General features: G+C 40.4%; 1 protein-coding gene across 4 annotated transcripts in view; it reads right to left on the bottom strand.

The window, feature by feature from the left end:
- Nucleotides 1–25,496, bottom strand: part of RNF38 (ring finger protein 38) — a 107,800-nt gene that overhangs the window by 41,895 nt on the left and 40,409 nt on the right. For all 4 annotated transcript variants that reach the window (XR_011600074.1, XM_070938509.1, XM_070938510.1 and 1 more), the window contains exon 2: nt 6,552–6,622. Coding sequence is in view for 3 of the 4 variants with exons in the window: in XM_070938509.1 (XP_070794610.1) it covers nt 6,552–6,622 (71 nt within the window). In the remaining variant the exon portion in view is untranslated. The remainder of the gene's footprint in view (nt 1–6,551; nt 6,623–25,496) is intronic.

Below are 25,496 nucleotides of genomic sequence, written 5' to 3'. Positions count from 1 at the left end.
CTTTCTAAAATCCATTCCATCTAATTATCAAAACCATAAATCACAAATTCATTTTTTTTCTGTTTCATACAAAAAATCTATAAGGCCTTCCAATCAGCAATAAGTGTGGAAATTTTCTTTTCTCTGATCAAAGAAGTCAATTTAGCCATCCAACAAGTTCCATCATTTTCATCAACTATTCTTCCATTGTAAATATTGTGGAGTCTTTCCATCTTTCTGTATATAATAATCTTGCTGCAGTAATCATGTACAATAATAAAGTTCCAAGATTTTTTTCCCAACTGTTTTTCCATCAATCCAAAAAGAAAAATCCTCTAGTTTCAATTAATTACATATTAATTTTTAAAATCCTCTGAATCAGCACATGCAATTAAATCCAGAATTTTCTGCAAAAATATTTTCTATCTCTTGTTGTCTCAGGAAAATATTACTAACAAGCATTTTGCAATTTTAATTTCTCAAAAATTAAAAAAAAATATTGTCTCTTTGACACAGATATGTCATTTAATTGAGAGAAAATACATGACAGTTTTTCATTTACAAGTTACTTTATGAGGCAGGAACCGTTAAATTTGACACTGAATTGAAATGTCAAAACACTTAAGGAAAATGAAAATATACAATGCTGAAAACTAGTTGTTCAGAGAAATAAACTAATTTTTTTCAAGCTCTTTGTTGCAAATGCTCAGCTAGTTTATTCTCTTTGTAAAATGAGGAGGTACATTTAAATAAAATTCTCCCGTATAAATACAAAAAACATTTTTGTTTCTTGTTTATCTTATTTGTAATTATAAAATCATATCCCAGAAGCATACAGGGAATAAATCTTTCACATGCTTAAAAAATAGGTGGCAAAATAAAGTTTTTTCATATTCACATAATTAAACATGATGATGATGATGATGATGATGATGATGATGATGATGATGATGATGATCTGAAAATCTTTAGATGTATATACTCCTTCCTGGGCAAGTCCAAGATTCAGGGATGATAGAAGCAAGACCCCAAGCTTCCATAAAACCCGAGGTTGAAAAAGTATACCCTAGAGCAGGGGCCTCCAACCTTGGCAATTTTAAGACTTGTGGACTTCAACTCCTAGAATTCCTCAGCCAGGAAAGCTGGCTGAGGAACTCTGGGAGTTGAAGTCCACAAGTCTTAAAGTTGCCAAGGTTGGAGACCCCTGCCCTAGAGAGCATTTCTGGGCAGGAAGGTGTCTTTGAGTCAATGTTGACTCCTGGCAACTGCCTGGCCAAGTCCCTGCTGTTTCCTTGGCAAATTTCTGGAAGTGGTTTTCCATTGCTTCCTTCCTAGGGCTGACAGAGGGATTGGCCCAAGGTCACCCAGCCACCCTTGTGCCTAATATCGGACTAAAACACAGATTTCTGCCCTGGTGTCTTACAGCATGGCTCAGGGACAGCACTATTGTTCTTTAATTTTGTTGAATAGTATTGAACTGTTGAAAAACCCTAATCACTTAAATTTGAATTTCAAAATAAGAAATTCTCCCAAAAGCTTCTTACTTTGGTATTAAATTAATAACCTTTGGTGTCATACATCTGAATGTTCTGAGAGAACGGGTGCTTATGGAATCTTATCACACACACTTTCGGCACAAACTAAATATTAATAATTGTTTAATAAATTCTGTTTCAGTTTTGTGAGAAACAAAAATATCAGCAACTGAAAAATAAAAGCAAGATAAAGAGAAAAAAACACAATTCAGGATAAATGAGAACTCTCTATAATCCTAGTTTACTATCCACATGGATGTACACACTTTGCATGTAACACAACATGAAAAGAGCCAGTTATTCTGTCTTTCATATGTAATCAAGAACACAGTCACATATACCTAGACTCTAGGTCCTAGAGCATGCCTCGCTACCTTCGAAGTTCACAAAGTCAATTAACTGAAATAGAAAGATTAAAATGTTTTTTATTTATCATTCTTTTTGCATGTTTTACAGAGTATTATATTCCTGGATTTGTAAGAAATTATTTTCCCAATGATATAAAAATCTATTCAAAACTAGGTCATCAAGGTTTGTCGCCCTTGTTAATTTCTCATTCTGCAGTCTTGTCACAGTTACTTGTTCTTCTACACTTAGGTGTGAGAAATTTATGCAGCACACACATGAACATTCAAAAAGAGCACAGTGTAATTAGAATTAATGGGGAAAGTTTTCTTGTATTTTCTTACAGAAAAAGTAAAGTAATGCATATAAGCATATTTTTAAGAAAGCACAAAATAGTATAAACCATTACTTTTATTTCTATGCCAGGATAGTTTAGAAAATAGTAGCAATAAAGCAGGGGTCCCCAACCCCCCGATCTGTTGACCGGCACTGGTCGTCAGCATGTCAGAAACCGGTCCGCACAAACAAGCAAAGCCCCATCCACGGGATGTAGGCAGCTCACGAAACTATACCCCCTTCAGTCTGTGGAAAAACCTTTCTCCATGGAACCAGTCCCTGGTGCCCAAAAGATTGGGGGCCACTGCAATAAAGGATAATTTTTAGCTATTTAACAATAAAAATCTTTAATTAATACCAGCACAGAAATACTTTACACAACTCTCAACTGTCTGGTAGTATTTTAACCCTGAAACAATTATCTATCCAACAATTGCTTGATTAACAAGCATGTTAGCCTGTCACCTAACATGAGAGAATATAAGGGCTACCTCTATTTCTTTGTGGAAGGCTATTACTATTAAGAAGATCTTCTCTTCAATCACTGCATGGTGAACAGTAACTACAGATGAAGTCACAGAACAGATAATACCATTAAATAATATAGCAACTATCTTTCAGGAGTGTTTTCCAACCATTTTTTAAAAACCTTCTTTAAAGAAAAGTGGGTTGGTCTTTTGCCACCATTCTTTTACAGAAAACAAGCAATATGTTTACTGTGCAACCTTTCTCAATTAGTGCTGCTAACAGCAGTTGTAGCAATGTGCTAAGTGGAAATTTGATAAGCACATGCCAATGCTTGTTCTGGTTCTCCTTTTCCTCTTCTGGGGCTAGCCAAGACATTCACAGCACTTATAAATCCTAGGAAAGCAGCATGGGAATAAAGCATCCAAAAGACATCCCTTGAAGTTTCAGGGGGATTCTAATCATATTCCTAGACTCAATTAACATTTATCTATTTGGGTCTATGAGAGCTAGTCTGGTGTAATGGTTACAGAATTGGGCTATAAACCCAAGATACTGAATTCTAGTCCTGCTTAGGCACAAAACCAGCTGGGTGACATTGGGCCTGTCAGTTTCTCTCAGCCCTAGGAAGGAGGCAATGGCAAACCACTTCTGAAAAACCTTGTTAAGAAAATCACTAGGACTTTTTCAAGTAGCCTCCAAGAATCGGAAACAATTGAATGGAAGGGAAAAAAATGGGCCTGCAAAAAACTGTCCTTCAGGCATCCACAATTTATCAAAAAAAATAAAAAAAATAAATAGTTATTCTATTTGCTTCCTAATTGCTGGAGCCTTGAAACTGAAAAGAAAATAATTGCCATAAGTTACTTCTTTTGTGTATTTGCAAGGGGGGTGGGGGTTAGAAACTGGTATTTATAGAGAGAAACAGCCTAGCAGATCCTTGCTTTCAAAAAATATTTTCAAAAATTGGTGGCTTAAGACATGAAAATGATTGCGTGGGTGACATCTCATGCATTTATATATGTAGGAAGGAGGGGCAGATTTTCCTAAGAGCATATCCATGCCCCTAATTTTCCCCGAGGGTATCTCCTGGCCATTGTTTAAGGACAAGTCCTTGTGATGTAGCCTTTTTCACATCTCCATCCTAAAACACCAACTGAATTCTGTTGTTTCTGACCCAATGTTGAACGAGTCCTTTCCAACTTTGGAAATAAGCCTTGCTACATGCATGATTTATGTCAGAACAAGGGCTAGAATTTGGCTATTTTTGGCTGCTGAGAGCATATCCTCTTCTATCTAGCCACTACTACATTCTTCTCATGGCCTTTTGGTTTGTGTTGCTGGGCTGATCTATCTCCAGGACAGGAGCCACAGCACTCCAAAAACTAGAGAAAGCAGCTCAGGACCTCTTTAGAATGACCTGCCTCTCACAGATCTTGGCCTAATACTGTGCTAAAAAATTTGCTGATTTAGTGATATCAAGATGATCAAGGCTAATGCAGCATCCAAGATTACTTGAGAATATTGCAAACCAGAAAGTCTCTAAAGCCACCTGTTAGTTGAGGCCCTTGTTTCTACATAGCTCTCACATGTAACAGCCACAGCTCTAGCCATCTATCAAAACTCATCTCTCTCCAAATTCCAGCAGATACTAAGAGCAATAGCACTTATATGCCGCTGTATAGTGCTTTATAGCTCTCTCTAAGCGGTTTACAGAGTCAGCCTTGTAACTGACTCTGTTACAAGTCAGAGTCTTGTATCGCTCCCAACAACCTGGGCCCTCGTTTTATCAACCTCGGAAGGATGGAAGGCTGAGTCAACCTTGAATTGGTCAGAATTGAACTCCTGGCAGTCAGCAGAATTAGCCTGCAATACTGCATTCTAATCACTGCGCCACCACTATAGGAAAATTTTCGTGACTTCCTTATCACTCCTTATGAGGAGCAATTAGTGGATCTTTATCCCACCAGGAGGAAATCCACTAATTGTTGCACTATGAAGAGATGAGAGAAAGTAAACCACCACCTTCTGTCTTCCTGGGAGAGGCCAAAAATTAAAATGGAAGCTTCTTGTCCTGTATATCCTAGACTAGCAAAGCAGAACAAAATAACTCTGCAGACATCAGAACCCTCTTTCCTTTTTCTAGCCACAATGAACAACAAAAGACATAACACATTTTCTCCTAGGATGAGTCAAGTAACAGAAGAGTATGCTTGTTCTTTCCTGTGAAGATAAGGAAGTCATGACAATTTTTTCTATAGCTTGAACAGCATGCGTTAAGTTAGCCTCTTTCCACATAGTCTAAAATAAATGCACTTTTATCCAGCATGAGGCACAGTGTTGATCTAACGATAACCTATATCAGTGATGGTTAACCTTTTCGGAATGCGGGTGTGGGAGCACCGGAACCCGGAAGAGAGCAGTCGGCCAGTGCGCATTCACTCTGGACCAACTGTCCATCACGCATGTGTGCAACGGAACTCGGAAGAGCAGCTGGCAACGGCACGCGTGCCCACAGAGAGGGCTCTGCGTGCCACCTCTGGCACATGTGCCATAGGTTCACCATCACGGATCTATATTGACCAATAATATAAACATTATCTATAAGGCTGTACTATATGCCATTTATTGTATCATATCCAATCGTTTTTGTCATTGTTGACTTGAGATGGCCAAAGCTAAGTTTAAAGAATAGATGGGGAAATTGTTTCTCAAATGGTTGGTAGAGTACAACAGAAAGGAGATAAACAATACATTAGAATTGAAATTCTGCAGAAAGAAAATCCTTAATTTGTCCAATTTCTGTGAACAGTTCTGGCAATCTCTTTTAATTCTGCTAGTCAGAGGAAGGATTAAGGAACCATACAGGTCAATGAAATTTCCACTGGGAAATATTTCAGCAATTGTAAGGGCTTCTGAGAACTCGATAGGTATTAAATACACACTTTTAAAAGCACATTTTCATAAGGGCTTCACTTCTTCAAAATGAATGAAATACATGGCTTGCTATCACTCATCACTTTTGACACCACTATAGTACTGAAAAAGTATTTCAGTTAAAATTTTGAAATGTTTTAACATGCACTGATCCTGGAGGGAAAAAAAGTGGAAGTACAGGTAGTCTTCAACTTACGACTACAATTGAGTCCAAAATTTCTGTTGCTAAGCGAGACATTTTAAAGTGAGTTCTGCCCTATTTTACGAGCTTTCTTGCCACAATTGTTAAGTGAATTGCTGCAGCTGTTAAGTTAGTAACGTGGTTGTTAAGTGAATCTGGCTTCCTCATTGGCTATGCGTGTTAAAAGGTCGCAAAAGTTGATCACATGATCCGAGGACACAGTAGTGGTCATACGTATGAACCAATTGCTAAGCGTCGAAATTTTGATCATGTGACCAATGGTCATAAGTGTGAAAAACGGTCATAAGTTACTTTTTTCAATGCCATTGTAACTTTGAATGTTCACTAAACAAATGGTTGTAAGTCAAGGACCATCTATATACAGGTCAAACCTTCTAGCCTTGCATAAATATCTTCAATGGTTTGAAATTGTAAATATCCAATCAATTATTGTTAAAAGCCTTCTAGGTGAACATTAAACCCACTGAACCTAGTACCATTGAAGATTTGTAAAAGAAATGGAGTTAAAATAACTTATCATTCTCTTATATTTTATATGTAAACTATATGTAGATAGTAACACTGTACTGCTCTTGTGTAAATATAGTCCCAATATATAAACATGTACGTGGTATGTGCATCAATATACTTATTGAAACAATGAAACTGCCTTAGCCAACGGTAACATTTTAAGTTAAATATGGATAAATAGTTATTTTTAAGAAACCTAGTGAAATGGGAACTTGCACTTAGCTCTCATTACTTTCAATTACCTTGTCACTGTCATCAGTACAGATGTGGTCTTGATGGATCAGCTGGCACTGGAAGGAAGCACCTATACCACCTGGGAAGAAAGTAAGCAGAAAATGTGCCTTGTGAGTTTCTTCAGTTGTTTTCACACTTACAATAGAAAATGAAATAACTGCCACTGTCAATGCAGTCACTTAGCAACCCAAACCTAAATCCCCCATAGCTAAGCATTTCTGCCATTTCTTCTCCCTTAAATGCATGATGGCATCTAAATATATGATGACTCTCTTATTTCCAATTGGTCATTCTCTAAGGATTCTGTGCTATATGCCTACTAGTTTTTTTACGAAAAAAAACCTACTACTATTTTAGGAAAGCTAGGTTTGAGCTTTCCTAAATATCCTGATCTTAAGACATTTCTAAATTACATTATGCAAAATCATATACGACATACTTTTCACAGAGGCATAACAGCTAGTGGATTAACAAAATGAAGCTGTTGATTTTTTTTTCAATTGGTGATTTATTTGTAAATAATGGTTTATTCTGAGCTAAACTTGTGTCTTTAAAACATGATGGATAGTTTCTAAAAGTAATTGGCAATACACAGTGACACATAATTAAGTCCAAGCAAGGTGGCATTAAGATTTATACTGAAACATTTATTAGCTAGTTGCTGAATTGCAGCTCCAGTCAGCAGAGTTGTCGTTTCTGGAGTTATATAATTCAGCAACATCTGGAAGGCCACAATTTCACCATCCCTGTGCATTGACTGTTAAAGAACAGAATATTCTAATTATTTAATCAATCTGTTTACAATTCTCAATCTATTATTTTCTTTGCACTGCCATAACTTTATACCAAAAAAATTACCAGTGTCAAATTTATCTTTTTTACATATCTTAAGAACACGTACATATTCATTACGGAACAATCAAACCCAAAAGTTCTGACAAAAAGCTATAAGCAGTCAATTTCTGAATCAGATTGCTCGTTCCGAATTAACGCTCTAGATTTCTTGCTACCAAGCTGTTATTAAAATACAATTATTGTTTGAATTCATGGAATGAATCCCACTGGCAACACAAATTATGAATCCATGTTGGCTTCTCCAAATAGCAGTACATTGAAACCAAGGCTGACAAAGCTTTGCCTTAGTTTTTATGCATTTTTGCCATATTCAACCAAATTTGCTTGAAATTAAATCTGCGCAGTGCTCAATGCTAAAAAAGACTCCTCTACCCTTTCTTCCTTCTCTGTACTTCAAATGATATTTTTAGCTGATGAAGCTAAAATAACATTTTGGAGAAACTTCCACAGCATTGCTACCAGTTTAATATGCCACAGGAATTCAGTCCCTTGTACTTCCTTCCCCACTTTAGTGCCTGCTCGTTTTCCTTCCTGATTAGCTTGACGTATGGAAACATAGTGTTCTGTTATGAAGCCACTACTCTGCATTCAGTCAAAACATGCTGAGCCCTACCCAATACTTGGCCTTTGCATGCTGCTAGTTCATGGATCAGAGCCAATTCACATCATTTGAAGCCTGAGTCATCCCTCTAGTACACTCACTGGCTTTACCATAGTTACTGGAACAAAGTTCTTGTCATGGCTGTACGAAATATACTGGCTGACACACAATAAACTGTTTCAAGCAAACCAAAGTGCAAAGAACTGGGATTTCTACTGTTTGTCTTCAAACAGGGCCTTCCATTAAAAGCCAAGTCAACTCTCCTTCAAGTGTAGCTCGACTGCTGCTTATTGCATGTCACACCCAGGCAGTTTTCTTGGCAACCCCAATGGAAATACTGCCTTTTTGTGGGATTTTTTTTTCTTTCTTTCCCAGCCTGACCAAACATCCAGGTATTCCCTGGAATCTCCCATCCAAATAATAAATGGACCTGGTTCCATTTGGCTTGCAATTGGCAACCAGATCCTGATATGCATTGAGCAAACCTGATATGCATCCTGATATGCATTGGCAACCAGATCCTGATATGCATTGAGGCTCTCTGCCATATTATTAAGTTTGTAATTTAAGAAACAGAAATCCAAATTAATGTGAATGGAGATGTCCAGTGTTCAATTTACTCTTTTACTGCCCTGGGAGGATTACATTCCATATTTTACACAGGTAGTCTGCAACTTACAACCATTTGTTTAGCAACTGTTCAAAGTTACAATGGCACTGAAAAAAGTGACTTATGACTGTTTATCATACTTACGAACAATGTTGCATCCCTATGGTCACATGATCAAAATTCAGACGCTTGGCAAATTACTTGTATTTATGATGGTTGCAGTTTACCAGGATCACGTGATCCCCTTTTGCAACCTTCTGACAAGCAAAGTTAATGCGGAAGCCAGATTCACTTAACAACCGTGTTACTAATTTAACAACTGCAATGTTTCACTTAACTATGGCAAGGTCATAAAATAAGGAAAAATTCATTTAACAACTGTCTTGTTTAGCAATGGAAATTTTGGGCTCAGTTGTGGTTGTAAGTTGAGAACTATCGCTACATACCAGGATTAAGTTAGTTAGTAACTAACATGGTTGTTAAGTGAATCTGGCTTCCTCATTGACTTTGCTTGTCAGAAAGTCACAAAAGATGATCACATGACCCCAGGCACTGAAACCGCCATAAATATGAACCAACTGCCAAGCATCTGAATTTTGATCATGTGACCATGGGGATACTATAATGATTATAAGTATGAAAAATGGTCATTGGTCATTATTTTCAAAATTGTTCTAACTCTGAACGGTCACTAAATGAACTGTTCTGAGTCAAGATCTACTTGTAATGCCATCATCTCTGATAGTTAAATCTTACAAAATGAGTTCTCTTTAGGTTCCCTAGCACATTGAAATTATTTCATTAAACAAAGCTTCATGATTGAACAACTGCATTTAAGGTATCTTGTTTCATACGAATGATATTTGTTTTCTGCATTCATGTTTTCAAAATTGCCTATGAAGGACTGATACTTCTGAATTGAGACTGCAAGCCGTTGAATCTAAGGCAGGGGTGTCAAACTGAATTTCTTTGAGGGCTGGATCAGCATTGTAGTTCTCTGCGGGCCGGGGTTGGGGAGGCAGCAGGGAGGGTGGGATGGATGCCTCCTGCAGCACCCTGCTGACCAAAATGGGGTGCGGGGGTCCGTGTGCAGCACCCCTGTGCCTCGTTTTCACTCTCCGTGGCCTTCTGCAGCACTCTGCCGGCCGTTTCGGGCCCGTTTTCCAGCCATCACAGTGCTGCAGGAGGCCATGGAGGGTGAAAACGAGGCGTCGGGCCCCCGCATGCAGATCGTTTTAGCAGCCAGAGGCACCGTGGGCCGGTCCTTTGATATTTCGAGGTCGGCCCTGCAGGCTGGATTTAAGCACTCCACGGGCCAGATCCAGCCCGCAGGCCTTGAGTTTGACACCTCTGATCTAAGGCATATTCTGTGTTTCCTTCCTTTCCTGCATTCCTTGATTAGGTCAGCGAACACAGAGCTTAGCACAGCTTTCCATCTGAGGCAACTATATCTTTTTCCCCCGTTCTTTTTGCAAAGCTGTAACTTGCTCCAAAGCACTGAGGCTTCAAGGGAAGGAACAGAAGTCTGAATTGATCTCTTCAAAACAAGTTTTAAAACTAGGCCACTGACTGCATAAAATTAGCTTCAGGTAGGCCATGCCTATCTTCCACCAATCTGCAAGCATCTTTTGTTGACAATTTATTTAGTAGACAACAAAGAGTGTACACAATCAGTTCTTATATTTGGTTTCATAGATCCTTATCTCAAATATTGGGTTCCAACAGTGTCTTGCCACAGTGAAAACTTCCCCTGCGCACCAGAAATAAGGGAACTTTCATATCAATTAAATTAAACTAAACTACACCAGGAGTTCCCCATCTGGGTATATTTTAGATTTTCAGAGTACAGGTAGTCCTCAACTTATGACCACAATTGAGCCCAAAATTTATGTTGCTAAGTGAGAAATTTGTTAAGTGAGTTTTGCACAATTTTACGACTTTTCTTGCCACATTTGTTAAGTGAATCATTGCAGTTCCTAAATTCGTAACATGGTTGTTAAGTGAATCTGGCTTCCCCATTGACTTTGCTTGTCAGAAGGTCACTAAAGGGGATTACATTACAGAACACTGCCACCGTAATAAATGTGAGTCAGTTGTCAAGCATCTGAATGTAAATCATGTGATCATGGGTGTGAAAAATGGTCTTAAAGTCACTTTTTTCAGTGCCGTTGTAACTTCGAACAGTCATTAAATGAACTGTTGTAAGTGAAGAATTACCTGTATATTGCAAAATCTGTCCTTAATAGCTGCTGGGGAGCTTTCCCATTTCTAAATAGCTGCCATGAAGGCCATACAAAATATAGTTTACCACAATGCAAACCCATGTAACCACTATTTTCTGTAAGTCACTACATTTGATCTTGCTTTCATTTATTTTCTGGGAAGATCGATCTACTCTCAGATAAAGTACTGGGAAGCAGCCATTAACAAAATACTACCTAAATATTTGACTTATGATTAGAAACAGCAGTTGGATTAATATGATTCACCAGTAATTGAAAAATTAGATTTTGTTTTTATTGTTCCCTGTGAAAGCATTCATTTCTATTATCACATATTCTAAAGCAAATTAATAGTCTGGGTGCGACAAGAGCAGAGGTATTATGAGAACTGCAATGTGAGTTGACATCAGAAAAAATGCCTCTGGATATTGTATTTATATTATTCTTAATGCAAAATTTACTGGGACAACGTGTAAATAGTCTTGTTCAATTTAATGTGGAACTTTTTCATGCTTTGCATTTGACTCGCAATAACTCTGCCAAAAATCTTGTGCAATAGAGGTACTGTAGTTCTCATTTAGTAATTGACTCATTTAGAGACCATACGCAGTTACATGATGATGAAAAAGTAACTTTGCAACCAATCGTCACATTTATGACCTTTGCAGGTCTATAAAGCAAAGAAAAGCTGAAGTAAGGTCATAAGCACAGTTGCTGTTTCACTTAGCAACTACTTTGTTTAACAATCAAGTTGCCGGTCCTGATTCTGGTCACTCAAGGAGTGACTCAGAAAGGCAGGAGGAAATAGCCTAGAACAGTGATGGCATTGCAAGGAAATGTTGCATGTGCTCGTTGATCAGGGTCGCACTCTGGAAAAGCTGAACTTCCAGGTTCTAGCGCACATGCTGCATGTGCGAACGGATTGCACTCCGGAAAAGCCGAACTTCTGGGTTCTGGCGCACATGTGGACCCAACCATCAGCTGGCTGGCGCGCATGCACATGCCGGTTTTTGGCACTGCCACACACACGGACAGCTGATCGTCACGTGCGCATGCACACCAGACACCCGGAAGACAGACAGGCAAGGCCATACGTGCCAGGTGACATGGCTTTACGTGCCACTTTGGGCACACATGCCATTTAAACCCTCAAACAGAGACCTATATACAAACTGTGACTCCTGGGTATAATAGTAAGCAGACCTATTGTGCATACCGGTATATGGCTTCATTTTAATCTAAAATAAAACCACCCTAATCTTGCTGTTCCAGATCTATGAGCTTTCTGCCAAATGAGTGAGTTCCAGAATGAGACATTATTGTCTGGAGAACTGAGATTTTCAACCATATTGTACAAAATCGAGGCAAGAAGAATCAATCCCTGTATAATGGAGAAGACAGGCGAATGGGTTAAATTCCCAATTAATGTGATGTAGAAAAAGAAGTGGCAGAACCTGGGGGTGGAGTTAAAAGAGGCATCAGCCTAGAATTCCTACTTAGCCACAAGCAAACTAAGTCCAACCTCCCTTGAATTTCTGCTGATCCTTATCTAACTTCAAGCAGTGCTGTTAGTTGAGGAGAGTCCTATCCATAGGCTATGTAGCAACAAATCAGTTTAATTGGACCTTCACACGTGAATCTGGTCTTTCACACCGACACCTGATCTTTAAAGATACCTGCAGCCATTTCCAGCCTTGCCTATTTGTTTTGTTTTAAATAATTTGCTTCTATAATTCTAAACATATATAAGATATACAATCTCCATTTTATGAGATGGGAACCGTCTTTCTAATAAGTAGACATCAGGATCTGTAGTCATCAATAGCCTTACCTCCATACATTTGTCTCATCCATTTAAAACTATTCAAATGTATCCAACATTCAGTGTTTATGAATAATTAATGCCTTTGTATGATAGTACTTTTTCCATTCTAACCTGCCACTGTTCAATTTCATTCAGTTATTCCATACACTGCTATTTTGTTAATAAAATATTTATCATGGTATTCCTTTGGAGCCAGAATACCAAAGCATCACATCAATTTTGTCTAGGCCAACATTGTACAGACATGGCATCCATCTTTTATTGAAGCAGCCATAATAAAACAATCTGTTATTATACTGCTGAATTCTCAGGGACTTAGTATTCAAAACTGAAAGAAGCCTACATAATTCCATTCCTTAAATTTTCCAACTTAAATCTTAAATCATTCCTTAAATCAGGTCAAGATTACTGTTTATGATCCTAGGCCAAAAAGTCAGTGAAAACTAAGGCTGTAGATCACTACAATTACTTCATCTCTAACTTCAGAATTGTAGACAATCAATATGTATAGACATATGACCACATAAATATATAAATAGCAGTTGATGGGTGTGTACCACTATAACAAAAAAACAACAACCGTTTAATTTTAAAAATTGTCAGACCTGGAAGCCATCTTTTACATTTGGGCCTTCAGATCTGCTACATCTTCTTCTGTGGGAATATGGAAGGGGGGATTGCATAGAGCAGTGGAGATATTTAGTCATAATAACATTCCTTTCCCTGATAGTCAAGGTTGCAGTGTCCTGGAGTCGGATGATTGGGAGGTGTCTTCAGTTTGGATGGTGGATGATTGGACCATGTGATGGACATGAGGGTGCTAGGCAGGGACTTGAACTTTCACTTGGGTAGGGAAAACCTGGAAGCTTTCAGATTCAGGTTTTCCCAAATGTGCCTATATGACATCTCTAATAAAAAGTAACTTTGAGGAAATCCAAGCCTCGGAGGTTTCTTTCGTTGGGGGTGTTACTTGGAACCCTGACATTAGTGAGCAGTCATCACTCCATTGTTTGCAAAATCCACTGTGACCTTGATGGTGAAATCCAGGTACATCAACACCTTTTGCAACCAGGTACTTTCCTCAGTAACTGCAACTAGATTGGGGAAAAGGTAAATTCAAAATAGTAGGTTACTACGTGCTCAGGGTGAGATTAGAAAGACTGACTTAAATTGATGAAGGAGGAGGCAAAGTAAGACAAGTTTTCTTCCTCTACTTCTCAAAACAGCCAAGGTGTTCAAAGCTGTGTCAAAAAAAAGAGGGTGTGTCAACTTTGATCTGGATTCATGTAAACTGAGTTACAACTTCCACCCCCAACCCCAAGTTCTCAAAGTTGCAAGTGGGCCGCTTCTGAAGGTCTTATAGATAGCTGTCCTTAAATTTATCTGGGAAGGCCAGGAACTGACCCTGTGACATTTTGCATCTGCACACAAACTGAATGCCTCTGCCACTAACAATGCTTAAAAAAATAGCTAGTGAAAAATTCTATGGGGGTTGTTACACTGGAAATAAATTTTCATACTTCTGCCCGCCTGCCTGCCATCCATTCAAACTACTTAGGGTTTTTCTCCCCAATACTCTAAATCTGGGGTGTCAAACTCAATTTCATTGGGTTGTGTTTGACCTTGGGGGGCCAGGGTGGGCATAGCCAGGGTGGGCGTGGCCAGCTCAACGTCACTCGTGTCGGGGGCGCCCATGCTGGCCCAAGCACTGCCAGCAAATACAAGCTCCCGAGCTGTTTTCGGCTGTGACGGCCTCCTGCAACCCTCTGCCAGTGAAAACAGAGCTCACAGGAGGGCCTCCTGTGGCCCTCCCGAGCTCAGTTTTTTCTGGCAGAGGCACCCTGGGCCAGTCCTTCACTGTTTCCAGGATGGCCCTGTGGGCCAGATATAAGCACCCCACATGCTGGACACCCCTGCTCTAAATTATCTGAAGTCATAGTACTAAAAGACTTCCTTTTCCAATTTGTGATTGCTTATTATAATGGGAATCTTCTTTAATTGTCCCAGCTTCTGGAAGACTAGATAGTGACTATTAACAGAAGCTTTCATTATACGTTAATGATTCACATCTGTAGATTTTTTTTTTTTCTCCAAGTAAGCTTCACCCTGTTTTTAGACATTAGACAAAAGCTGTCCTGAACGTACTAAATTAAGAGAGCCAGTCTGGGGTAGTGGAATTAAAACATCAGGCTAGAAACCAGGAGACAGTGAGTTCTAGTCCCGTTTTAGGCATGAAGCCAGCTGGTTGACTGTGGTAAGTCCTTCTCTCTCAGCCCTGGGAAGGAAGCAACAGCAAACCATTTCTGAAAAATCTTGCTAGGAAAATTGCAGGGTCTTTGTCTAGGCAATCACCAGTAGTCAAAAACTGACTCAAAGATACTAAACAAAAAACAAAAAAACAAAAACCCTCCTCCCCAAATGATCAACATTATCTATTCTTTTTTAAAGGAGGTATTTTCCCTATTTATTACTTTTATTTTAAAACTGTCAATCCTTTAGTATGCTTTTGTATGCTCCTGTGAAGGTTACTAACTGAAAACATATATGTTTATAACAATATTCTGTCATTACATTAGATGCAGAGAAATGTAAATTATTTTATCTGAGCATGTAATATTTAAGGTACTCTGCTCTTAACACACAAGACAAGTAATCACAATGTAAATTTCAGGTTAGAAATTTTAATCTATTGTAATACAAAAAGAATGCAGTCAAGTAAACATTAGTTGCCTAAGTAGTCACTACTCATATTACTTCCCAACAACACAATATGCAAACTTTCCTACTGTGTTTTCCCGAAAATAAGACCTCCCCCCAAAATAAGATCTCCCCGAAAATATTTAAATGCATGAGTAGCCGGTCCCTGCCATTTCTTCTGGTTAAGGTTAGGGAGACAGAGCTGGAAATCAGGTAAGACGGCAAGAGGATCCCCGTTTCTCTCCACATGCCCCAAAATAAGACCTCCCCGAAAATAAGGCCAAGCACTTATTTCGGGGTTCAAAAAAAATATAAGACAGGGTCTTATTTTCAGGAAAACATGGTATAATGCTTTAATCTTAATCAGAACTGACTACAATGTTTTTCTTGTCCATATTTGCCTCCTCAGTAGCTATTCCCAGCTGATACATGAAATAAAATCTATACACATCAAAAATTATTTCTGCTAAATCAAACAACTAAATTGTGATTATTTGAACAGTACCTTGATTATAAGTTTGTTAGTACTGTTACTGGCACATTGGCCCTGAATATTAAGCAACCCTGTTTAAACTAACACCCTGAATTTATTGAGAATTTATCTGACAGTTTAGTGGTTTCACCTTCAAAGCTCCTATGGTACTTGAGATTTTTCGCAAGAAAAGGTACCATGTGTATTATTGAGTTCACACACTTCCTTGATATAAATCTACTATGTCATTTTATGCATCGTTTTCTTGACAGTTTTAATACCCGTAAATGCACTTTCTAACATCCTCACATCCTATATCCAAAATATCAAACAAGTGTACCAGGAATCTTTTCGTACCATTTATAGCACATGTTATATACAGTACATCAGTGCTTGCCAAACATCGCTGTTGTGTTAATTATGCATAGGTATAATAAGCTCATTAATTGCAGAACAATTCATATCACATTTGAACAACTCAGTTCATGCTGCTGAATAAGCTGCCCACCTGTATCTTTTTTCTCTCAAGCAGTTTGATTTTCTGCCTCAGTTACATACTTCCGTTCCCCCCAAAAAAATATTGTATTTAAGCCCTTTAATTTTAATAATCTCCTTAAATTAATGTTTAAACCTGACCATTGAAGAAATTAAAACATTCATGTTATGTATAATTACATATTTTAATACAAGAATGCCATCCCATTTTTCAAGTCAGATTTTTTTCCTCGGTTTTTGATTCAAATCTTATCTCAAGAGGAGAAATACAATATATTGCAGGACTAATTAATTGGCTATCTTCAAACACTTGGGGGCAGCCTGAAAATTTCATGATTCAAAATCATTGTTAAACACCTATAACTTGTTCACCTATGTGAGATTTAATAAGAAATGACAGGCTTCAAATAGCTTAAATGTACAGTGTCTAGCACACTAAAACGGAAGAATGTGTGAAGTAAAACTCAACAAAACCATGAAGCAGCCCTTTTGCAGAAGTTATGGTAGATGGAAGTGCTTAGTGCAGCAATCCATGCTTTTAGTCTATAAGAATGATATACCAGGCCAAAATAAAAGTGTTATTTCATGGCCTGTCAGACAAATTAGCTTTACCCTTCCTGCCTGTCTTGGTTTCGCTCTAATTAGCAAACATCTGTCCAAGTCTTGTTTCATGAAGGTTAATATTTAAGCTCAGTTCTTATTTGCTTTTATTAAAAAGATATCTTCATTCCATATATTGGGAAAATGTTCTGAAATCTGCTTTGACATCACAAAGGATATCTGGATAATTTAATAATATAAATTCTGAATATCCTTTTAGCAAAGGCTTGATTTATCTAATAAATTAAATAAGCAAGGGATTTGTTTGCCTCCACAAGACATACTACAAATTTTCCTACACTAGAGAATTATTATTTCACTTTTTTAAGTTACAACCACATCTGTATGTATTCACCCTGTTTCTGAAATGCAGCACAATATATGATTTTAAGATTATTACTTCATTGTTCTCTCTTGTTCCATTTCAAAATAACACTAAAAAGTGCAAACTGAGACACTGAAAATGATACATGAGCAATCCCAAGAGTCAAATGTTACCCGATCTTTAACTTATGATATCTGGCTGCCTTTTCCCTGTACTAGTGCAGTAAAATCCACAACAAATGAATTTCTCTATACTTCTTTTTATTCACAATGTTTAGATTTTTAATCATTTACACAAAAGTAAAATGTGGCCTGGAAGTAATTACACATAACATTAATTTTATCAATTACACAAGGAAAAGTTCACACATTTTGTAATTCTCAGCAAATTATTCTATTAGGCTAAAAATTAAATTAGGCTTAAAATCTGAGCATCCTCTAACAATAGGGAGAGCTACAAATGTTGTCAAACAAACAAGCAAACAATATTATAATGAAAGAATTCCTATTTCATGGAGCGAGAATGTCCAGCAGCTATTGTGATAAAAATTCTATTCATTTTAATGCTGATAGTTGGGAAGAATGTTTTACACCTTATGCCAAAATATAATTCTAAGTCAGATGTAAACTTATATTTCATAACTAAACAGGCACAAAAATGTTTCCACTTAAATCATAGCTGCATAACTGTGGGGAAAAAAAAACTCTAGTTTTGAATGCAGCACAATAGTGCCTCCTAAATCATCTGATAAATTGATCCCATTCTACCAGGCCTGAATAGACAGAATTTGTATTTTATTTTCCAAATAACTCTCCTGCATAACACTTATTATAAGGTGTGACAAAATCTACTCAGCAGTTTTAAAATTCAACAATAGGGTCTTCAAAAAGTTGCATCCAGCCAGTTTAAATGTTTAGTTTCATTTTATTTAATTAGCAAGACTACTTATTCCTTGTCTAAAGAAGTTGGCTTTCATCTATCCATTTCATTCTGTGCAATTGCGAGCGAAGGAAGGAAGGAAGGAAGGAAGGAAGGAAGGAAGGAAGGAAGGAAGGAAGGAAGGAAGGCTTAACATCCTCCAAATAAGATGCTCTGTCATTGTTTTCCAAAGATGTCACTTTTTTCAAAATAATTTTGAAAAGTTCTATTACCAAGTCAGACATAACCCATTTTATACCTGTGCAGATGCTTACAGATGGTGATCACATGACCTGGGACAGTGCAACCATTGTAAATACATGCCTGTTGTCAGGCACCTGAATTTTGATCACATGGCCATCAGGATGTTGCAACAGTCATATAAGCATAAAAACTGTTTAAGTGACTTTTTCCAGTGTTACTGTAACTTCGACAGTCACTAAATGAATGGTTTTAAGACAAAGACTACCTGTATTCTAATTTATATTGACAGAATTTTTTTCAAAAAATACTAGCAACTTGTTAATTACTATCTTGCTAAGATTTTTCTACCTCATGGCTGCCGTATAGGGATTATCCAGTTTTGTACATCCAAGATGCAAGTTGGATAGGTATTATTGAAGAGCCTGCCTCTTTCACATGCTTTTAACTGTCTGCATGGAATGTCCTAGGGTGGCATAATGGCATAACACTCACACACACACACACACACACACACTCACACACACACACACACAAAATATTATCAAAACAACTGCATCCATCTTTAAGCTGCTTTAGTAGCAAGCTGAATGAGACTAAAAGTTGCGAGAACATGTCCTCAGCAAGAAACTGAAGGGACTTTGGGGGCCAAAATAAGGGGACTGCATGGATCAATTCATACAACAATATGTTTCTTTTGCTATCTCCTTAGGACTCTTTGCATTTGATTTTAAACGCCTCCTTTTTCCCATCCACCTTTCCCACTAACATTTCCTGCCTTGTAATACCATTGTTCGGAGTTTATTAATATACCCTCTTTCGACAACATGGGTCAGATATAAATTCAACTATATTCCGCTTTAATTTCCCTTGAAATCAAGAACTCCAGCATTACACTGATATTTTCCCCTTAGGTTCCTGCTATTCCCGCTTTGTTTGAGTAAGTCTTGGCTTGGAACTAATAAGGAAATATAGTTGACCCTCTTATGCCTTCTTCCACCCTCTACATTTGTCTCCCAACAGATACTTAAAATTCCCCGATGTTACCACATCATTCCACTTTGAACATTCTGACTCCCCCCCCCCGAAATGCATCATCATTCAATTATTCTCCTTTGTTGGCTGTAACAGTACTACCTTTATTCTCTCCTCCATTTCTTTTAACAAGTTTCTGTCTATAATATTTTGGGTAAATAACAATGTTTTTCATGGTCAGTATTATTCCTCCTCCCTTTCTATTATTTCTGTTCCTTCTGAACAAACTGGATCATAAGAGTCATCTCATCAGGATGCTGTTATGCCTATTAAGTAATGTGTACCTCCCTGTACTAAGAGTTCGAGATTATCCTACTTCATTCTTGTATGTTTGAATAGTTGTGAAGAAACAATGACAGCTATAACTTTATCAGCCAATGTCTTTCCTGAAATCTGTTGAATGGCTTAATAGGGGCATTAAATCAACATTCCCAATTTACCATTAATTTCACTTTATGTGTGCAATACTTTATGGGATTCAAGTTAAACCCCTTCCTGGCCATCATGTTGGACAAAACACATTACCAGTTCATATGAAGTACATCTCATGTCAGTAGTATATCATCCTAGATACTTATATTACGGTTCCAGGAATCAAATCTCTTCCATCATCACCATCTATACAGCAAGTCAATCACTTTTTCTTTCTGATCTTCTCCCACAAATTGAAAAGATAGATTAATTCACTTCATTGCATTTTTAAAAAGAGTATATTGTTAAAAGTTTCTCCTTGGGCAATACTTCATATTTGCACAGTAACTTCATGTTTACAGATTAGCACAAGATTTATATTGTCTATTGTTGGTTTCAGGAAGGGAGATCCAAAGCCTCTATTTTCCCAGAGCTGAACTGAAAGAAGTTCTTGCTAGAAGGGCTAAAAATCCTCCGGCACCAGCTAGATAGGTCCAGTCTAGCATAATTATCTCTTACTACAGAATCGTTGGAAGAAGAGATCTGCCAGTGAAGTTTTACTCTCCTCCCAATTTGTCATAACAAGGTTTCCATTGTATTGTGCCTTGTAATCAGAAACTTAAGTTTGTGGCATATGAAGAATATCTCTGTCTTCATACTGAAGTATCATGAAGAATAGCCTACAGTACTTCTTCTCCAACAGACAATATGTTGCACTTATTAGAGATTGTAATAACCATAATCATGGAATGAAGAAAAGCCAGCCAATAAAACTAAACAATAACAATTGTGGACATCATACATCAACCATTTAAAATATGTGTCTTATGCAATAGCAGTTGACAAAAAAACACAAGGGGTCTGTGGAAATGAGTTTGAAAATATCTTCAAAACAGAGTGGTTTAGTTATTGCTTAGGTTATTGCTCCTTTCCACAGGATGCAGGCAGCATGTCAAACCATGCCCCCGCCCATCCTCGGAAAAACCACTCTACACGGAACTCGTCCCTGGTGGTCAAATGGTTGGGGGCTGCTGTTCTACTAGAAACTCACATGTTCTTTTTAACACTCATATGAGTTGAAAGCTCCCTAGCCATCCACAAGTGTTTTCTAAGCCATCTCCTTATTTCTTCTTACTGGAATGATGTGCAATTGTCCTTCCAATTTGAGAACCTTCTAACTTTCCTGCACACCACGTCCCAATATTCAGCAGTCAACATCTTATATATGTCTAAGAATTAAATAAATAAATAAATCATTTGCTTCATATGAAAAAAGTATCCTTAAAAATGCAAGGAAAACTTCAACAAACAAAAGCATTCAAGGGAGGGAGGGAGGGAGGGAGGGAGGGAGGGAGGGAAGGAAGGAAGGAAGGAAGGAAGGAAGGAAGGAAGGAAGGAAGGAAGGAAGGAAGGAAGGAAAGGGAAGGGAAAGGAAGGGAAGGGAAGGGAAGGGAAAGGAAAGGAAAGGAAAGGAAAGGAAAGGAAAGGAAAGGAAAGGAAAGGAAAGGAAAGGAAAGGAAAGGAAAGGAAAGGAAAGGAAAGGAAAGAAAAGGAAGAAAGGAAAGGAAAGGAAAGGAATGGAATGTTGGTCTAACCTGAGACGTTCCTTCTCAGCAGATAGTGTGAGTGTCCAAGAATGGGTTAATATTGTCCTTCTGCCCAGAGACTGAGTATAAATTTCATTGCCATGCCCAGTTGCCTCTCCTTCCGGCTCCAGTTTTTAACTATGGCGCAGCTGTGAATAAATCTAAACATACCATTACATGCCCCCAAATCCTGGACCATACTGATGCTATGGTGGGGTTGGACACTCACACTATCTGCTGAGAAGGAACATCTCAGGTAAGACCAACGTTACTTCTCCAGCATGATAGTGTGTGTGTCCAAGAATTGGATGTGCCAAAGCTGACCACCCTAAGGGCAGAGAGCCGTGTGGTCCGGAGTTCCTCCAGAGTGCATCTTTTGTAGGACCCCCCTCCCAAAGGAAGCGTCAGCAGACGCAAAGGAGTCCAACTTATAGTGCCTAATGAAAGGTGATGGGGAGGCCCAGGTTGCTGCTCTGCAAACTTCCTCAATGGAGCTTGAGTAGCCCAGGCTGCCGTCATGGCCGCACTCCTAGTAGAGTGATCCGTGATCCGGCCGGGCAATGGCAACGCCCCGGATTAGTATGCTAAAGTTATGCATGCTCGCAACCATCTGCCAATTCTTGAAGGGGTAACTCGGGATCCCAGAGAGGCTGGCTGAAATGAGAGGAAGGGCAACTCTGACTTTCTATCTTTGGCTGTTCATTTGATATATATTTTCAGGGCCCTCCTCACATCCAAGGTATGCCATTGATGTTCTAGTGTATGGGAAGGCCCTGGACAGAAGTTGGGCAGGATAATCTCCTGTGCACGATGGAACCAGGAGTTAACTTTCAGTATAAAAGGCAGATCTAGTCTGAGGACCACTCTATCTGCATGGAAAATGCAGAGGTCCTCCCTGACTGACAAGACCACCAGCACCGAAATGCACCAGGCTGATGTGATGGCCACTAGAAACACGACCTTAAGGGTCATATGACGGAGCGTAGTTGTTCTTAGCAGCTCAAAAGGGGCTGAGGTGAGCACCTGCAAAACTGTGGGTAGGTCCCAGGAGGGATATCTATGGACCACAGGTGGGCATAAATTTGCCGCACCCCTGATGAAGCACCGAACCACTGGATGAAGGGAAAGGGAATCCCACTCTCCAAGGTTAAGACTGTGGAGAGGGCTGCCACTTGCCTGCAGATGGTGTTATGTGGAAGTCCCCTATCCAAACCATCCTGAAGGAAGTCCAGGACCTGAGGTACTGTCGCCACTATGGGATCAATGGTCTTCTTTGAACACAAAGCCAAGAAGGCCCTCCAGGTGGCATTGTATATTCTGGTGGTTGATGGATGTCTGGAGGCCTGAATGGTCTGAATGACCATGGAGGAATATTTGCTTTCCCTAAAGAGATTCCTCTCAAGTTCCAGATGGTCACCTGGAGCCACAGAGGCTCTAGTTGTATTAGGACCCCCTGGCTGAGGGAAATAATTTCTGGAGGGATCCTCCATGGTGGAGCCACCAACAGGCCCTTCAGAGCCACAAACCACAGACGTCTGGCCCAGTGGGGGGCCACCAGTAACACCTCTGCCCTTTCCATCAGGATCTTCCTGATAACCACAGGAATGAGGGGTAGGGGAGGCAAGGCATATAGGAGGCCGGAGGGCCAGGGACTGCGGAGGGCATTGGTCTCCTCCACCCCGGGGGTTGGATACTTGGAGAAAAAGCAAGGGACCTACGCATTTGCCGGGGAGGCGAACAGATCCACGATCAGATGACTGAACCTCCGGGAAATCTCCTTGAATATGTCCGGGTGGAGAGCCCTCTCTGAGGGGTCGATCGTGGCCCTGCTTACGGAGTCCACCTGCTGGTTAGTGGACCCAGTGATGTGTTCCGCTTTCAAGGAGAGGAGATGATTCTCCATCCAAGTGCCCAAATGACTCGTCTTGGCCATTAGGGTCCGCAAGTCGGTCCCTCCTTGTCTGTTTATGTGGGCCTTTGTGGCCACATTGTCGGTCAGAATCAGTATGTGTTGTCCATGGACGAGGCTCTGGAATTGGCGGAGGGCCAGGTGTACCGCCCTGAGCTCCAGCAATTGATATTGTTGGCGAGCTCCGCCTGCGTCCACCAGCCCTGGATCATGTGTCTCTGTAGATGGGTGCCCCAGCCGAAGAGACTGGCGTCCGATGTAATCACCAACCTGTTGGGCTCTCGGAAGAGACGACCCTTGGCCAGAGCTGGAGATGTCCACCATTGGAGTGATCGTAGGACTGGAGTAGACACGCAAACACTGGTTTGTGAATTGCTGGTGCCTGCTCACTGGAAGGGGAGCAGCAGGTATTGCAGGGGCCTGGCATGCAGCCACGACCAGGGCACTATGGATACACACAAGGCCATCTTCCCCAGTAGTTGAGATAGCAGCGCTACTAAAACCATGTGCTTCTCTCGTATCAGGGTGACCAAGGCCACCAGGCAGTCCCTGCGCTCCTGGGACAGGAACACCTCGCACCACTCAGTGTCGATCACTGCCCCCAGGTGTAGGATTCGAGTCATAGGCACAAGATGACTTTTGTTGAAATTGACTAAGAACCCATGGTTCTGTAAAATCGAATTGTTGTACTTACATCCTCTGTTGCTCGAGATGGAGAAGGAGCCTGAATGAGGATATTGTCGAGATAACACTGTATTCTGATCGGAATGGTCCTCAGGTGAGCAGCTAACACCACCAGTACTTTGGTGAAGTACATGGGCGATGAGGCCAGGCCAAATGGCAACGCCCTGTACTGGTAGTGACCTCGCGCATACTGGAACCACAGTAAATGGCGATGTGCTGGTAAAATCACTCAGATTCGGGCAGGTCTGGACTCTGACGCGATAGATCCAGAGAGGGTGATGGAGACAGGCCTTGAGACTGTTATCTGGGATGAGTTTGATCCTGTGACCCCAGATGACATGGACAGGATTCTGGGTAGATTGAACGCGACCACATGTTTGTTGGACCCGTGTCCCTCCTGGTTAGTGCTGGCTTCCCGGGAGGTGACGCGAGGCTGGCTCCAGGGGATTATAAATGCTTCGTTGGGTGAGGGTGTCTTCCCCGCCGCCCTGAAAGAGGCGGTGGTAAGGCCTCTCCTCAAGAAGCCTTCCCTGGACCCGGCAGTATTGGCTAACTATCGTCCAGTCTCCAACCTTTGCTTTGTTGCGAAGGTTGTTGAGAGTGTGGTTGCGCGACAGCTACCCCAGTACCTGGATGAAGCGTCGTATCTGGATCCGTTCCAGTCGGGCTTCAGACCTGGGTACAGCACGGAAACGGCATTGGTCGCGTTGGTTGATGATCTCTGGAGGGCTCGGGACAGGGGTTGTTCCTCTGTCCTGGTCCTGTTAGACCTCTCAGCGGCTTTTGATACCATCGACCATGGTATCATGCTGCACCGGCTGGAAGGGTTGGGGGTGGGAGGCACCGTTTTACGGTGGTTCTCCTCCTTTCTCTCTGACCGGTCGCAGTCTGTGTTGACAGGGGGGCAGAGATCGACCCCGAGGCCCCTTATATGTGGGGTGCCGCAGGGATCGGTTCTCTCGCCCCTCCTGTTCAACATTTATGTAAAGCCGCTGGGTGAGATCATCCGTGGTTTCGGGGTGAAGTACCATCTGTACGCTGACGACACTCAGCTGTACATCTCCACCCCGGATCACCCCAACGATGCCCTTGAAGTGATGTCCCAGTGCCTGGAGGCCGTACGGATCTGGATGGGGAGAAACGGGCTCAGGCTCAACCCATCCAAGACCGAGTGGCTGTGGTTTCCGACGTCCCGATATAGTCAGCTGGCGCCATCGCTGGCTATTGGGGGCGAATCATTGGCCCCCACGGAAAGGGCTCGTAACTTGGGCGTCCTCCTGGATTCACGGCTGTCTTTAGAAGAGCACTTGACGACCGTGACCGGGAGGATTTTTCATCAGGTTCGCCTGATTCGCCAGTTACGTCCCTTTCTAGATCGGGACTCGTTACACACAGTCACTCATGCCCTCGTCACCTCTCGTCTGGACTATTGTAATGCTCTCTACATGGGGCTCCCCTTGAGGTGCACCCGGAGGCTCCAACTGGCGCAGAGTGCCGCCGCGCGGGT

Source organism: Pituophis catenifer, unplaced genomic scaffold, assembly GCF_029215685.1.
Source record: "Pituophis catenifer annectens isolate HBS135680 unplaced genomic scaffold, rPitCat1.0.hap2 SCAF_2, whole genome shotgun sequence".
Taxonomy (NCBI): domain Eukaryota; kingdom Metazoa; phylum Chordata; class Lepidosauria; order Squamata; family Colubridae; genus Pituophis; species Pituophis catenifer.
This window is presented reverse-complemented; position numbering and strand designations above follow the sequence as displayed.